Below are 17,658 nucleotides of genomic sequence, written 5' to 3'. Positions count from 1 at the left end.
AGTCAATCCAGGAGACTGCTGAAGGAGAAGAAAAAGGCAAGTTATTCTTCACAGATTCCAGAAATGTCTCGGCATCCTTGGGAAGCAAGGGCAATGAAATAGAGCATGGTCAGGAAGGAGGAGTCCCATGACTGGGTGCCCTGGAAGAATAAAATATCATATTACATTGAGAAGAGTCATTCCATGTTTCCTTTGGAGCGATGAGGAGGGGGTTGTGGACTGAGGGAAGTCTGCTGGGTGCAGGCAGAGAAGGTGGCCAGGAATCTCATCTTCCTTCTCTGTTCGTCTACTCAGGTTACCCAAGGGCTGCCAGACACACCCTGATCAGGACACATCTAAGAGGAGGGGCCACTATTTTGTTCCCTACATCTGTGAGTCTGCTTCTCTTTTGCCATCGTCACTAGTTTGCTGTATTTTTTAGATTCTCCATACACATGACATCATACAGTATTTGTCCTTCTCTGTCTGATTTATTTCACTTAGCATAAGGGTTACCAGTGAGGAACAAGTACCAACTATTTGGTTTAAAAAAAGCTACAAGGGTATATTGTACAACACGGGAAATAGAGACACTATTTTACGATAACTACAAATGGCGTATGACCTTTGAAATTGTGAGTCATTCTACTATACACCTGTAATTTATAATATTGTATAGCAACTATACGTCAGTAAAAAATAAAATAAAAAAGGAAAGAACCATGAAGCAGTCTAATAAAGATTCTAGCAAAATAATAATAAAAAAAAGAGGCCAGTGAGGAAAGGGAATAGGTTTCCTTCTGGGGGTTGAGGTCAGAGCTCTGTCAACAGCAGAAACTGAACTGCTGGCCCAACGGGCTAAGAGCTGGACATTAGACACACGCTTGCTGTGGATACAGTCATCTCTTTAGACTTGCAGTGAACGGATAAGACATGAACGTGACTTCTACAACGAAAAGTAGCTTTCTTCTTTGGGTATGTCTACATTCCCTTCTGACCTGTGTTCTATTTCCGTCTGATTTTTCACTGTGTGACTGTGTTTCTTGTAAAGGCCTTTTGGGTTCCCCATCTTCACTTGCACAGGCCAAGGGGTGTTTTGGCTGTCACTAATCGAAGCTAACTAACAGAGAGTGCGGACAGAGAGGCAAGGTGAAGATTCGTTTCTGCCCATAGCACACCACTGTTCAAAAGTGATTCTAGAGAAATGCTTCAATCAAGTGAGGGCCCTCACCACTGTGGGCTGGTACAGCGTTCGCTTCTCATTGTCTGACGCTGCATAGGATCCGGCATGTTCCAACCACGGGTGTCTGCAGGAATTATACACAACTGAGCAGTTTCTCCTTTTTCTATTTGAAAGTGAAAGTGGTAGTCACTCAGTCGTGCCCAACTCTTTGCGACCCCATGGCCTATAGCCTGCCAGGCTCCTCTGCCCATGGAATTCTCCAGGCAAGAACATTGGAGTGGGTAGCCATTCCCTTCTCCAGGGAATCTTCCTGACCCAGGGATCAAGCCCAGGTTTCCTGCACTGCAGGCAGTTTCTTTGCCGTCTGAGCCAGCAGAGTACCTTCATTCACTCATAGATGGATCCATGCACATATACACACAGAAAGCAAAAAGAGAGAGACACTGTCTATATTCACCCCTATTGACCGATAACGGACAGGTTTTTGGATGGTTCTAGCTATTCTGCTGTTAGCCCCACCGCAGTTCACACGCGCTACATTCTGCCTTGCAGTTTAGAAAGACATTCATGCTCAACACGGGCTGCTGCTCACCCGAGTCTGTCTTTCTATTCTCCCAGTAACCACTGGGACTTACAATTTGGGTCAGTAGTCAAGTGGTTCAAGATAAAGGAGACTCAAACTTTCTTCTCTTTGGATGTCACTACTCATCATTTGATCTGTGGGCAGACATGCTTGATATTTAAAAATGAAACCTACATCAGGGGAGAGACACTTAATTCCTCCATAACAAAAAACTGGATCCAAGATTGTGTTTTACTTCCAGAGAAGACCAACCTACAGTGAGACATCTTAAATACAACCCGAGTTGTGCAAGGACATTGTGTGGCCTTTTCCCGCTACGCTCGGCACGGCATACATACTGCGCCCAAGATGCAAAGGATGGGGCATCACTGTCAGCAGGAGAAAGGGTGCTGTTAGTCTCATTCCTTTTCCAAATGCAAAGAAACCCATCACTTGAATGAAACCCGTGCGCGCACAGCTCATTGTCGCCTGCCTGCTCTGCTGACAAAACGAAACCTCAAAAGCGTCAGGAATTAAAATTCACTGCAGCACACACACGGAGGGAACACCAAGAAAGCAGACCCTAAGCTACGTTCTGCAGGAGAAAAAAGAACCGTTTCATGCAACACGCAGGAACTCTTTTCTTCTCTATTCAATTATGCATCAGAAACCCTGGCCCACAGAGTGGAGAGGGAGCCATATTTTGCATTCTTGCTTTCTGCCTTCTGCTCTGACTGCCTTTAATGGGATGCATGCCATTTTCCCTGTGTACTCAGAAATATTATAAAATCTAAAACTCGCATACAACTATGGACACACACACACACACACACACACACACACATGCTCCAGTTGGCTTGTCAGGGCTTTCAGGCCTAACACACAAATGCACTTCATTAGAGCATCACAAAGACGAGTTCAGAACATGTTTCAGGTTGTGATGAAGTGTGATGTTTTCCACGACGGGAAAGATGGGACGGTTCGGCCCTGACTCCACCATTAGGAAATGGATTCCAGAACTTTCAACTGAACTTGAGAGAGCCTGGTTGTGCTTTCTCAGGCCACAATTTTTCTAGCACGAGGAAGGTGGTCCGGGCTGTGCTCAGGGCACACATGTCCTCTCTCTGCGGGAGCAAAGGAGGGCGCGTGGTCAAGGAGCAGAGGCTCCCTCCTGCCTCACCGCTCCCTTTCCCCAGGCAGCCAGCCTCTCCTGTTCCTTCCCTTATTTTCAGTCTTTCGGGTATTCTGTTTTAATGCATGTGTGAGCATGTGTGTGTGTGTGTGTTTCTCTGTGTGTTTCTGTGTATGGGGGGTCCTCTGTGTGTCTGTGTCTCTCTGGGTGTGTCTGTGTCTGTGTGTGTTTGTGTGTATGCATGTGTGTGTCTCTGTGTGTGTGTGCCTGTGTGCCTGTGTGTCTCTGCATGTGTCCCTGTGTGTGTATCTGTGTGTGCCTGTGTGTCAGTGTCTCTGTGTGTGCATGTGTCTGTGTGCAGGTGTTTGTGTCTGCGTGTGCACGTGTGTCTGTGTGTGTCTCTGCATGTGTGCCTGTGTGTGTATCTGTCTGTGCATGTGTGTCAGTGTCTCTCTGGGTGTGTCTGTGTCTGTGTGTGTTTGTGTGTATGCATGTGTGTGTCCCTGTGTGTCTGTGTGTGCACGTGTGTCAGTGTCTCTGTGTGTGCATGTGTTCGTGTCATGTTTGTGTCTGTGTGTGCACGTGTGTCTCTCTGTGCGTGTCTGTGTGCCTGTGTGTCTCTGTGTGCGTGTGTGTGCCTGTGTGTCAGTGTCTCTGTGTGTGGATGTGTTCATGTGCATGTTTGTGTCTGTGTGTGCACGTGTGTCTCTCTGTGCGTGTCTGTGTGCCTGTGTGTCTCTGTGTGCGTGTGTGTGCCTGTGTGTCAGTGTCTCTGTGTGTGGATGTGTCTGTGTGCAGGTGTTTGTGTCTGCGTGTGCACGTGTGTCTGTGTGTGTCTCTGCATGTGTGCCTGTGTGTGTATCTGTCTGTGCACGTGTGTCAGTGTCTCTGTGTGTGTATCTGTGTGTGCACACACCTCTGCGGTAGAGAGACAATGAAAGCTGGGAAGAGATGCTCTCCTTTTGTCTTCTCAGCATTTCTCTAACCCTTTTCTGTTTTTAGACTTGCAAGTAAATTTGGAAAGGTCTCCTTGTGCACAGAGCTCTCGTCAAGAATCACCCCTGTCTTTTGGTGATGCTAGTTCTGCTCTCTTGGCTGGGCAGACAGCATGCTTAGGGACCCACACCAGGAGAGGAGCCTCCAAGCATGCACAACTGTTGCTTTCAACACTCAGGGGCTGGGGCAGCACTGGGACCCAAGAGTCCACTCTACACAAGCAGCAGTCAGGCCCAGGGCAGCTAAGCTCTCTACTCACTAGATGCTTCGGTGGTTGTAAGCGCAGGAAGAGGCCAGGTTGCTATGGAAACATGAAGGATGGAAAGGGCACAGAAAGGTGAAAGAGAATAGAGATAAATTAAATTTACTGATACATACATGTATGTGTATATTATATATATTAAGACCTTGTTATAGAGAAAAAAGAGATGGTAAAGGAGGTATGCTCTCATTTCCTTCTTCCCTGGTTTATCAGTATGAATGTAGATATTTTAAAGAGATTATCAGAGGTTTTGCTGACAAATTACTCTCAGATGGCAAGTAATAATGTAACTTTTATTTATTCTTACTATGAATTCCAGCTACTGCATGCTGGGCATTGTGTCTTGTATCTCTCCTACTTAAACTCTGATTTTCATAAATACCTACAAAGTAAGCAGGAGATAAGGAGTCTGAGGTTCAGAGAGGTGGGGTGACTCATTCAAGGTCAGGGAACTGCATGCCAAAGCAGGGGAGCTTGGAGCTGAACCTGGTCGCTGAGTTCTTACTGTTCAAGTCCACTGCCTGGCAAGCAGTGCAAGAGCAGGGGGCTGTTTCCAAGTCAGACAGATGCCACAAAGGGCTCTGGGCTTGGGGCTCCGGTCACTCCCGAGGCTGCTCCCGAGTGCAGGGCTCCTGATCTGCCGGGGGATACGGCCAGCTGAGCGGCCTTGCCTGCTGCACTCACCGCGCTGAGCACTGGCTGCCATGCCACCCTGGGTCTTGTTCAGCTGCTGTCTCCCTGCTCTTTCCCCTAGGAGCACTGCGTTCATCACTGCAAGCAGTGGGAGGCCTGGGGTGCTCCCACCCCCGAGGACTCAGGGGAACAGCAGCACAGGGCAGCCAAGTGAAACGAGGTGGTAAATGAGAGAGGCTGAGACACGGTGACAGAGCCGGAGGCTGACCAGGTGACACCACTGCCAGGCTTAGTGGCACTGCTCCCGGGTGGCAAACAGCTTGATAAACCCTAGGTTTGTTGTTATTTGGGAGCGGGGTGTGATGACTTCTCCTGTTTTAGAAGAAAAGCAAGGCTCCCTTGTAAAAGGTTAAATAATTTGCCTAATGCCTTCTGCCAGGCACATCTGCAAGCAGGCACTGTTTCTTCTCCCACAAATATTTATAAGAAATGTATGCAGTTATGGAGACAGCAAAAGCTACAGGCCTTGCTATCTAATTTCAACGTCTGAACCCAACTGTGCCAATTAAAATGCCGGGTGAAAACATAACACCCCAAACATTTCTTATGACCCTGTGGAATTGACATTTTTCTTGGCAAAATCATTTGGCTTCTCTAAATAATCAGCTGACTACAAATCTGGAGGCCCGGGCTGGGGTGGCCATAGCCTTGGGGAGCCTGCCTGCGAGATTTTCTGTCCAGAGCAATGCTTTCCACGCACCTCCTCCTGGGGGGAGAGCTGCACTCCCCTCTCCGTATCTGAGCAGCCCTATGCCTACATCTCATCTTATTTGCTCCTCTAAAACCCAGTGCTGCCCTCCACCAACAGAGTGGAATTATCACCCTGTGGAGGAGATCACGCCAGACAGACACACTGTGGCTGGCAGAGAGCCACCTGCAGGGAGATGGAAGATGGAAATGATACTCACTATCCAGATGAGACAACGGAACAGGGGTGGAAGAGCTAGCAGGAGCCGCTGAGGAAAGAAAAATGAAGATGAAAAAAAAAGATCATCTAGGCACATGGACACTGAAGGGGAAAATGGAAGAGGCAAGCCAGGGGTGTCAGTAGGAGAAGCTGAGGTGAGTTGCAGCAGGAAAAAGAGCTCCATGCAGGAGAACAGGTGGCCTACAGCCCCTTAGAGAGCAGGACGCTCTGACTTCAAACCCTGAGCCTGAGCGGCGGCCCAGCCCTGCGGTTCAGGAAGGGACCAGGCCAGGAACAGCTGCAGGGCTCTCCAACCCTGTGAAAACACACAGGCAGTCAGCAGCTGTCTCCACAGGATCAGATGTCTGGAGGGAAAGACACCTGGCCCCCAGCTTAAGGTGAACCAACAGAAAAGGGGAAAATGACCTTGGCCGTGACGTTACCTACCTCTTCATGTGTTTACATTTAGGCAGACACCTACACAGATGGCACATACTTATTGCAAAATGTGTGTGCACACCACTCTCTGATTTTAAGGTCCCGATAAAACAGAAACAATCGTCTTCCTTAATGCTGTGACTGGGCAAGGTCGGGATGGTTTGGGATCTGGATGCTACGACAGCCACTGCTGTGCTCCAAACCCTAGGAAGTGTGATGCTCTGGCTGCTGCTGTGTGCGCGGAGGACCAAGCAAATTAACACTGAGCCAGGGCACTTTGAAGGGACTGGGACTAACCAAGTAATGCTCACCAGCTTTCTGCATGGTGAAGCTTAAGAAATGGTGCATTTGAGACATTTTGGACACTGAATGGATCTTTAGTTTTTCAGTGGCAACTATTCAGAAGCTGTTGCATCAACAGTCACAGAAAACAGGCCCCTTTGAGAGCCAGATAAAAATTTGGAAAAACGTCACCCTATCTCCAACACTGTCTTGACACTCATGGTTAGGTCTTTCTCTTACCTTCTAGATGAGGTTACCTCATTAAACCATCCAGAGCAATGTCACTGGAATCAGAGCAAGACAGGCTACTAACTCAACATTACTTGACAGTCTGGTTAATTCTGATAAAAGTGTATATCTCTCTTTTTCTCATTCTTTCTCTTTTATTTTCTTGGCTTAATTGTATGTACAGTTGTCCATATTATTCTGGCTGAGGGATGGGGTTTTATATACTTTAATTGCAATACATTGAATACATTAATGTATTTTCCATGTGGCATCTAAGGGGCAAAATATGAAACAACAAATTTCAAGATGCCACTTTTAAAAAGTAGAGACTCACTTGCAATCTTTATATCCTGTAAGAAAATGTCTATTTCACTTCCTGGTACAGAAGCAATTGAAAAGGCAACATTCAGGCAACGAGATTCTGATGGTGTGTGGTTCAACCATGGAGGAAAGTCATAATAAATTATCATGTCACTTCTTTAGGGTTTTAGTAGCTCTAAGAAGGAAGAAGCCCCTCCCGGGGCAAACAGAGGTCATGAGCCTTCCACCTAAGAGCTTCCTGACAGCATGCAGACACCTGGCCTCGAAATACATGAAACAGGGACATCTTCCCAGGCTGGAGCTTCACTTGTCCCATTGGAGCCTCGGCTTTCATTGGCTTCACAGAAACAAAGGAACCTCCCAACAGGTAAGCCAGGCTTTCTAACTGGGTGGCTCCAAAGCAGGAGTCCTCGAGATACTGGTGGTACTGGCTAGTTTCACCTGCTCATCTCTGCTGTGACATATTCATGCCCCTGAATGTGGTGGAGACCATTAAGGAATCATGAAGCAACACTAATATTGAGACATTTCAAGTAACTTCAAGTGATGAGCAAATGGCTCTCCCTACACCTCCCAACTCAGAGAGCCAGCAGCATCAACTCTGTCCAGGGTGCCGGCTCCTGCTGACCCTGACCTGTCTCTTCGTCAGACCTGAGGGTGTACCCAGGGCCCATAGGGCCCCAGAAGCAGCCTGTGCACCTGTATCCCAATATCATAGGAGGTGGATGCACTGTCCGTGAGTGAGATGAGCCAGCCTCAGATGCCCCTGGTTCTTGGGCTTGGCATAAGCCTGCAGCTAAACTGATGGCTGATCTTGTTTAAGTTCAGATAACCTTTGTGCCTTTCAAGGAATGGGAGTGAGAACTCAGAGAAGGTCCTTCCAAAAACTTATCCTCACTTCCTAGCAGCAGTAATTGGGTTTTGTCCTGGCAGTGGGAAACGCTGGCATCTTCCTTCCAACTGTAACCTTTTCTCAGGATGGGTTTAGGCACAACAGGTTACCTTTTGAACAAGACCCTCACTTCAACCCTAGGAAGGCTATGGAGGTGCGAGGGAAGACCATAACGATCAGCTTCAGTGAGAGTCTAATCATCTCCCACCCTGCTCAAGTTCTAGAAAAAAATCACGTTCAGCTCTAAAACTGTGCCATGCTTTCTGTGTCTAAAAGAGGTTTGCTTTCTAATTCATGTTCAACTCTAAAACTGTGCCATGTTCTCTTTGTCTAAAAGAGGTTTGCTTTTTAATTCTTTAAACCATAACTTAATTAGGTGGTTGAGAAAACTGACTTTTCTTGTCACTAGCAATGCCTGCTGCTGCATTACTCATGACTGACTTGGAATGAAGGACTGACCCCACCATTCTCCAAAGGACTTCTTGGAATCTTGCTTGGTTAATCATCCATTTTCATACTGGCAGATAACAAACAACAAAATCTAGAGGTCTTCTTTTAAAAAAATATTACACACTGGCTTTTAAAACACAGTGTGCTGCTATAAAAATTTCCACCTTGAAGAAGGCTGGGCTGGCAATGAAAGAAAACCACTTACAACCTTTGAAGTTCAAGACCCAGTTACTCAGATTCAGTGCTCAAACCCCAGTTACTGGGTAGACACTCAGAAGGAGGTCTTGCCTCTCTGTGATGTTACTAAGCCAGCCTCTGTTTACGGATAAAATCCAGAGGAGTGGGCACCTGAAGACCGGGTTAAAGACCCAGGAGGAAGGTGCCCTTACGCCTTCTGGATGCTCTGAGGGCAGAGCTGAGCTGTCGGCCCAGAACGGACAGCTGTCAGTCCTCACTGACAACTCCATCCCCCCTCCACTCTATCAGACTCCTTCCAGAACTGGTTCATTCAGGAACCGACTCTGCTGAGAGAGTAGATTTAGCCCTTGTTCAATATCTCAGGATGCCTACACTGAGCTACTTAGTTTCTGCTGGTGCTGCAATATTTCTGAATAAATTTCCAAAAGATAAGCTTCCCTGAGTGCCTGTCAGGAGCTAGGAGCGTTGCATGAAAAGAATGTGCTGCTGAAGACCTCCCTCCACCCTTCTGAGCTCAGCCTGGGAAGAAGCCGAGCCTCAGTGGACGTGAAGCCCGGGGACATCTATGCAGGTAGAGACCGGACCACAGTTCTGCTCCTGGAGCAGCAGGGACACTCCAGTTACTGCCGCTTCCAGGGCTACTACTTACAACTTACAAAATTAGGATGTCCTTTTTGGGGAGAATCACCCCCTTTCTTTGTTCTCGGCAATACTGCTACTAAGTAGCTGGCTGTGTGTGTGCGTGCTAAGTTGTTCAGTCGTGTCCGACTCTGTGCGACTCAATGGACTGTAGCCCACCAGGCTCCTCTGTCCATGGGATTCTCCAGGCATGAATCCTGGAGTGGGTAGCCTATCCCTTCTCCAGGGGATCTTCCTGACCCAAGGATTGAACCTGGGTCTCCTATATTGCAGGTGGATTTTCCCAAACATGGAAATACATGTTGCAAGTAACCTAGTGCTAAAGAACAGAGTTCACCAGTTAAACTGGGGGCTTAACTCCCCTGCAGGAGGTGCCCGTGATGCAAACCCATTCATGCTGCGTGGGGTCCCCCACCCACGCTCCTAGAGCCTTTCAGCTACCACCTGCCAGACAGAAAAGGGAGGTGCAGTGAGCTCAGTTCTTTCACCTCCTAAAAGCAAATGTGAAAGGCCTTCTGGGTTCTCGTGACCATGAAGGGATTCTGCATAGAGGCCTGGAGAGGCTGTGGTTACTTTTCCGGCGTCCCGGCTAATGGTGAGATGATGCCATATCCTTATTCAGAGGCCCTTTGCAGACCTCCACCGTACTTGGCTCAGCAAAATATTGCCACAGGGTAATCGTCACACACAGAAATTAATAAATAAACACAATTTCAAAAGACAAAAAGTTTGCATGCTCTAAAACAGGACGAGTGTTAGCCTCTTGGAGTAACCTACAGACATTAACACGAGTACAAGTAGACTAAGGTCAGTGTGGTTAGGGCCCGGATGGCATCATCTACTCCAGCCTCTAGGGGACGAAGGGGACTGGAACTAAATTAAAAGCTAGAACTAGCAGATGTTAACGCTCTAGAAACAGGTAGTGAGGTATGAAGAGGCACTTACGTGGAAGAGGGCTATCTGCATATCCCATGGATGGAACACAGACGAAAAGAAAAGACAAGAGACAGACCCAAGAAAAAAAAATAAGATGTAAAAGAGATGAATAGGATCTGCAGAACACACGGAGCTGGAAACGCAAATTATCAAATTACTTCAAATCCAGAGAGAAGCAATGCCTGTAGGAGGAAGATGAGACAGGCTCTCTACTTCTGCGAAGAGGCAGGGGGATCACTCTGCAGGCCCTTGACCCCACAGGGAAGAAAGCGGAGGATTCTCCCATAGGCCTTTTGACCCCAGGAGTCAGAGGGGGGGACCAGGGAGCTCTGGGACCACTGGGGTTGTCTTGCTACAGCATCTTCTTCACCTGGATGGACTCACCATCCTCCCTGGGGAGGAATCCATCTGTGGAGGGACTGAACTAGACCAGGGCTCACCCAGAGCTTGGCTGTGTGTGGGGAGGGAGGGATAAGTATGGCAGGCTTGGCTTAAGGAAAGAGGGAGCAATGGAGGAAAACAGAACTGCAACCCTGAACGGGATCAGGAAGAAGGGACTCCTGAAAGAGGCCGCGACCAAGGAGACCCCAGCGGTGCTCCTGAAAGGAGGAGGGGTACGAACGACAGAGGCCATTTTTTCCCTCTTTATTTTGTTGGGGTTTTGCTCCTGCTCATTCATCCTACAGCAGGCTCTGTTGCCCTGTAACTGGATATCTCTGTTTCATTAAAACCCCACAACCAATTATGCCAACCATCACTGCCTTTACTGTCTTCCTTCAAGTCACCAGGTGCTTACAGCCCATGTGAGTGTGCGTGTGTGTGCATGGGTGTGCGCTCAGATGCTCAGTGGTGTCTGACTCTTTGCAACCCCGTGGACTGTAGCATGCCAGGCTCCTTTGTCTATGGGATTTCCCAGGCAAGAGTACTGGAGTGGGTTGCCATTGCCTTCTCCAGGGGATCTTCCTGACTCAAGGATTGAACCCAAGTCTTCCTGCACTGGCAGGCGGATTCTTTACCACTGAGCCACCTGGGAAGCCCCTAGGGCCCTTGTGACAAAGAGCAAATCTCCAAAATCTGTGCCCACCACGCTGCCCTGAGTCTCCTCGGTGCCTCTGATAACATGCGTGCGTGGTTTTCCGCACCGGCTGCTACTCTAACAAGTTGGACCAGATATTAGACTGTGTCACCAAGCCCTCTGAGAAACTGAGAAGGGAGTTTATCGGGCGCCGCTGAAGGCCAGAGAACTAGGAGGTGGGACCACTGTGAGCAGAGGGACCTGTAAAGACAAAAAGCTGTCATCTGAACACTGGATGGGTCCCCCCACCCCAAGGGGACGAGCCGGGCAGCAGGCTATACTTACGGACTGGCTGTGTCTTGAACTCGGAGGCGGCGCTGATCTCGCCCAGGCCCTTGCCGTTGAGGGCTGCCAGCCGGACTGCGTACGTCGTCTCAGGCTTGAGGCCCACGATGGTGACGATGCCCTCCATGCTGGCTGTTGTGAGAACATGTAAAGGGTCACAAAGGGGGAAATGCCTATTGGTGAAATAGTGCAGCTGCTGCGGAAAACAGGACGGCAAATCCCTCTGCGATTAAAGGTAGAATTCGATCCAGCAGGTCCAGTTCTGGATCTATGTACCAAAGGGCTGGAAGCAGGGACTGGAACAGATATTTGTACAAACATTCACAGCCGTCTTGTTTACAACAGCTGAACTGTGGAAACAACCCAAATGTCCCCCGACAGATGAATGCAGAAACAGAATGTGGTCTTCCACACGGTGGAGTATTGTCCAGTTCTAAAAAGGCATGCCATTCTGATGCCCTACAACGGGGATGAACCTTGAGGACATCATGCTAACTGAGATAGGACAGATACAAAAGGACAAATACTGTATCATTCCACTTATATGAAGGACCTACAATAGTCAACCATATAGAGACTATTAATAGTCAACTATGGGCTTCCACGGTGACACAGTGGTAAAGAATTGTCTGCCAGTGCAGGAGAAGCAGGAGATACAGGTCTGATCCCTGGGTCAGGAAGATCTCCTGGAGGAGGAAATGGCAACTCACTCCAGTATTCTTGCCTGGGAAATCCCATGGATAGAGGAGCCTGGCAGGCTACAGTCCAAGGGGTTGCAAAAGATTCAGACATGACTCGGAGACTAAACAACAACAGCAAGGGTCAACTCTATAGAGAAGGGTGGCTGCCAGGGGCTGGGGCAGGAGGGAATGGGGAGTTGTTATTTAATGGGTATTGACTTTAGGATGAAAAAGTTCTGGAGACGGACAGTGGTGACTGCGTAACGATTTAATGCCACTGAACTGTGAACACTAAAGAATGGTTAAAATAATAATTTTTATGTTATATATGGTGCTCACTCAAGTCATGTCCGAATTTTGTGACCCCACAGATTATAGCCCACCAGTCTCCTGTGTCCATGGGATTCTCCAGGCAAGAATACTGGAGTGGGTTGCCATTTCCTCTTCCCGGGGATCTTTCTGACCCAGGGATCAAACCCGGGTCTTTTATGTCTCTTGCACTGACAGGTGGATTCTTTACCACTAGTGCCAGCTGGGAAGCTCATGTTATATATATGTTACTACATTAAAAAAATTAACTAGGAAACAAAAAGTCTGTTGGACATAGGATTAACCTGCCACAAAGTTGGTATGAGGTTTCAGAGGGATGTCAGGGAGGTGAAGGATGATTTTCTTCTAGTTCTAATCCTGATTATGCAGAAAGTCCTCCTAGCCCTCCCCAAAGCTGGAGTGATGGGAGCTTGCTTCCTGGAAGGATGAGTTCTCAGTAAAACTGAGTTGGAAGATGTCTCTGAATTGTTGTGACACTGCATGTTAATCCAATCCATTCTCAGCTCTCCCCTCATTTCTGGGATTAAAAATTTCTATGGAAACAAAACTTACTTCACTGACTTATTCCAATTAAACCTCAAAGGGAGAGTCAGATGTAAACACATTCAGTCCTCAGGGCAAGATGAGCTGAGCTCAGAAACTTCAAACTGCAGTCGTGCAAGGGTCATTTTTCAAATCTTTGGAAGTATATCATAGAATTGATTTAAAAGAGCTGTCTTGCTGGGTCTGCTGATTAGGTTAATGTCCTAATTACACGGCAATCCCTGAATATACACAAGCAGGACAGGATGGCTGACGCACATGGAGGCCAAATACACAGAGCAGGGTAGACAGGACTCCTCTGGGTTGTGCCCAGCACTTAAGCAGGGCTTCTGCTTGGAATGCAGCTGAGCTGGCCTCATCCGTCCTGGCACAGTCACCTGAGAACCAGGTTCTGAAGTGCCGGGGTGGCAGAAGGCCAAGTCTCACATGAGACGTGACCACAGCCTAGACATCAGTGGGACGGCAGGCGGTGGCATCTGGCATTACCCAGTTGGGGGATGTCACGTCAGAAGCCAGGATCTGGTGAACTCAAGGCGGGTGTGTGTGTGCCCAGAGACATCATTCGCAAGTAAATTCCGACTCCGCAGCTTACCTTCCTTGGCATCATACCACTTGGAGTGCCACACCTCCTCGCCCATCGCTCTCCACTCAGCTTTGTATTTGAGGATGGGCACCCCGCCTGTGGCCTCTGGCTCATCAAATTGCACCTGTGCTGTGCTAGAGTATGGCTCCACCTGGTCGATGGACGGTGAGGATGGGGTGTCTGTGGGGAAGACACAGATGGAGACCCAGGTCAGCCGGATTTGGCCCAGGATGTAACTTTCAATCATGAAACATGACTCTCTTTAACTCCTGCAAATCTTGTCATCTGTATTCTGTCTTCCTGGTCCACCCCAGCAAATAATTCTCTCCCAACATACCCCATGTCCAGATCCTTAAGCCCCCTTACCTCTCAGCCTCCTTACCCTTTGGTTGCTGACCCTTACTCCCCCTTCTTCCCACGTTCTGTCATCACAGAAGGTCATGAAATGGACCAGCCAGAGTGAGGCTGGTATAGCTGGAAGGGGCACTCACCTGCTTGGACAAGGATGAATTCCAAAGACTCCTGTCCGATGCGGTTCACTGCAGTACAGTTGTAGTTTCCAAAATCATTTTCAGAGTCTGGGGTCACCTTTAGAGAGACGGAGCACTTGGGTTACAAGTGTCCCACGGAATGGCCACAACCTCAGATCCTTATTTACTGAACGAAGAGTAGAATCAGTAAAGCTCCAGCTCATAGAGCTTATAGATGCAAACTATTACATACAGAATGGATAAATGACAAGGTGTAGCACAGGGAACTCCATCCAATTTCCTGGGATAAACTATAACGGGAAAGACGATAATAAGGAAGAATGCATCTCTGTGTATAACTGAGTCGTGATGCTGCACAGCAGAGATGGGCACAACACTGCAAATCAACTATGCTTCAATGAAAAAAAATTAAATAATAGAAAAGGGGTCTCATGAGGAAGGAACACTCTGCTCCCCTCCAGGCCCTGATCTGGCTCCTCGAGATAAAGGGGCAAGCTGAGGCTGGCTTTCTTCCCCAACCAATGGCTCCAGTGCGCAGGATGAGTCAGAGAAGCGAGGGAGAGGCTATCAGCTGTACCCAGCAGCCTGTCCACGCCTGGACCACGCCTCCTGCACCGCCCCCCGCCCCCACACCGCCTCACCTCCAGGTAGCTGGCCGACGGGGTGTTGTAGATCTTGATGTTGCTGTAGTTGGAGCTGGGCAGCAGCTGACCGTCTCGGAACCATGAGATAGTGGCACTGGGGTAGGCAAACACCTCGCAGGTGATGTTCACCTGGTTCCCCTCCCAAGTGTACACAGCCACAGGGCCCTGCAGCTTGGGGGCATCTGCAAAGAAGGACAGCGGCTCCAGAAAGACCGCCGTGATCGCGGAGTCCCCCACACTCAGGCTCCCGGCCCTGAGACGGCGGGGCGAGCCTCGAAGCCGATCTGACGCGGGGGAAAGCGGGGATCGGGGCTTTTCCCACGAGCTGCGTGGGGAGCCACGCAGACCTGTAAGTCTGAGGATGGTGTTGGGCGTCCCTCGGGGACACAGCTTTGGGATGACCTGGGGCCTGCCGCCGCGGGACAGGTCCGCCACCCCGACCCTGTGCAGCCCTCCCTGCCTCGCGTCCCCCGCCGTTTTCCTTACACTGCACTTCGAGGTGCATGGACTGGGAGTCCTGGCCGATGGCGTTGCTGGCAGTGCAGACGTATTCCCCAGCGTCGGTGTACTGGATGCTCTTCAGCGTCAGGGACGACACGCGGGCGTGGCTGCGCACCACCAGGTGCCCGTCCAGGGTCTGCCGGGAGGGGAGGGGCGGCGTCAGGCTCTGGGGCGGGCACGGCTGAGACCATGAGCAGCCTCACAGCTCTCCCCTCTCTGTGCCAACTTCTAGGTTTTGCTTTAGGTATCAACTCCTGGCAGCGCGGCTCCAGAGAGCACCATGTGAACTTGGGTGCATCCCAAACAGAAAAATGGGTCTCAGTTTATCCAAGCAGCCTAGCCTGTGTGCCAAGACTGGCTTGGGAAGGACAATCGAGGCCCCCAGACAGCCTGGCTTGGCATATCTGAAATGGAAGCCAAAGTCTGGCCAGCAGGCATTGCAGCTGCAACAGCCTCACCTCATGAGGGTCTGGAAAACCTGCACTCCCGTCCTTTCCTTCCCGTCTATCTGCCTGTTCCCTGGTGTGTGCACACGTAATGGGAAATCCAAATCCGCCAGATGAAAGAAATGATACAAGAAAGTCATCTTTCTGAAGATGCCTCATTTTCTTGAATGTTTAAAACTAAAACAGTTTCATTCCAAAAAAGTCTAACAATCCAGAGCTCAGGAGCTGTTGTGCTGGAAGTAAGGGGAACTGAGTTCCCTGTCCTGGGATAGTGATACAGAGATTCCCAGGCATATTTAGGACCCCAGACACCACAATCACCATGTTTTAGCCCTTGACACTAGAATTGTCTTCCTAAGTCTTTGGAATTACAAGAACTGGTCAAACAGGCAATCAGCATATGAGCCCTGGGCAATGGGTACTGGAATATTTCCTAGGGGTTTCCCCTTTATACTCTTAAGTAAAATGGTTGCTGGCCTAGGAAGAGTCTGGGCATGTGACCTGAGTTCAGATCTTCAAGAAAGCGGGTCATCTGAAGAAGGAGTCTAGCTTCTCATGGGCTGGGCCACACTTTTATGTCCACTGTATGGGGCATGTGAGTGCTCTGCTGGTAACATCTGTCATCCCATGAGGTCGCGCTTTTAAAGAACTAGAGAATACCTGCCTTCAGGTTCCTTTGAGCTGCCGGTTTGGAAGCCTGAAATCCAGTCCTGAAATATCATAAAGCAGGCCAGTTTGGGGAGTTCAAAAGCAAGACACCATTGGCCTTAACTGCAGCCTCAGATCTACCACAAGAAGTCCCTCTGTCATCCCTGGTATTTAGCCGATCAGTCGTGTCCAATTCTTTGTAACCCTATGGACTGTAGCCCACCAGGCTCCTCTGTCCATGAAGATTCTCCAGGCAAGAACACTGGAGTGGGTTGCCATGCCCTTCTCCAGGGGATTTTCCTGACCCAGGGAGAGAACCCAGTCTCTTGCATTGCTGGTGGATTCTTTACTATCTGAGCCACCAGGGAAACCCAGCAGCCCTGGTAGAGCTAGTCTATTTCAGTCATTTAAGCCGCATCACATTTCATATCCAGAAGCTGGAACACAACTGCCAGCAAGGAGACAGAAGAGCTGAGCAAAACCATCACCACCTGCTGCAGCGAGCGCCAGGAATGCCCAGGTGCCTCGGCTCCCCGCCCCCAGCATGTGAAGCTGAGAGGCTGATTGGTTGAGAAGATGCACCCCAGAGGATATGCTCATGAATGTGAGCTGACGTGGGCTGGGGTAGAGGGCTTGCCTAGAAAATCTGAGACATCTGGTCTGTTGAAGATACTGGCTCCTGAAAACCCTTTTCAAGTGGGCTGACAGTGTCCACGGTAGTGGTGATTTTCACGTGCCAAACAAAATCTTGACCCATCACCTAAACTTGGGGCATCCGGAGTGTGAGGTCATCCCTGCAGTGTCTATGAGGGCTGACCTGACCTGCTCATCATTCCTATTTCCCCAAAAGACAGAAGAGTGAGAACACAGGTTCAGCCAACAGTAACTCCAGCCAGAAGCTGAACTCCACAATTTTTTGTCACATTCCCAGGACTTGTCCTTGGGGCCACCACCACAAACAAGGAAAACTGACCGGAACCTTTCAGAAGTCAAGAGAACATTTCCATAAGGAAGGGTGTAGCAGCAGAAGACGCAAAGAGAGTGATGTAGGTAAGAGAAGGACATCAACAAGCAAGCACAAAGGGGGACATGAGCAGTTTTTACTCAGAATAACCTAGAAAATGGTCAGAGAGAAATGACTGCACTGACAGTCCTATTCCCCCCCCACCCCGCCGCTTCTATCAGGTCTGTTTGTCTAAATTTCTCTCTGGAAAATTTTTTCATTGAATGATGTCAACAGAACAGTAGGCGGCCTTCCACAGCGAACTGCAGTTCTGCGGTGGCTCAGGACAGAACTGATGACAGGATTACTTGCCAGACGCCCAGTTCTTCCC

The 17,658-nt window shown here is 49.1% G+C and overlaps 1 protein-coding gene across 2 annotated transcripts in view; it reads right to left on the bottom strand.

Annotated features, from left to right (window-relative positions):
* NCAM1 (neural cell adhesion molecule 1) overlaps positions 1 to 17,658 on the bottom strand; it is a 71,545-nt gene that overhangs the window by 29,814 nt on the left and 24,073 nt on the right. For both annotated transcript variants that reach the window (XM_068988382.1, XM_068988383.1), the window contains exons 7-11: positions 15,216 to 15,366; positions 14,727 to 14,911; positions 14,086 to 14,182; positions 13,604 to 13,774; positions 11,459 to 11,590 (exon numbers count right to left, since the gene is read on the bottom strand). In XM_068988382.1, the coding sequence (XP_068844483.1) occupies positions 11,459 to 11,590; positions 13,604 to 13,774; positions 14,086 to 14,182; positions 14,727 to 14,911; positions 15,216 to 15,366 (736 nt within the window). The remainder of the gene's footprint in view (positions 1 to 11,458; positions 11,591 to 13,603; positions 13,775 to 14,085; positions 14,183 to 14,726; positions 14,912 to 15,215; positions 15,367 to 17,658) is intronic.

The sequence above is a fragment of the Capricornis sumatraensis genome, chromosome 16 (assembly GCF_032405125.1).
Source record: "Capricornis sumatraensis isolate serow.1 chromosome 16, serow.2, whole genome shotgun sequence".
In the NCBI taxonomy this organism is placed as follows: Eukaryota; Metazoa; Chordata; class Mammalia; order Artiodactyla; family Bovidae; genus Capricornis; species Capricornis sumatraensis.
This window is presented reverse-complemented; position numbering and strand designations above follow the sequence as displayed.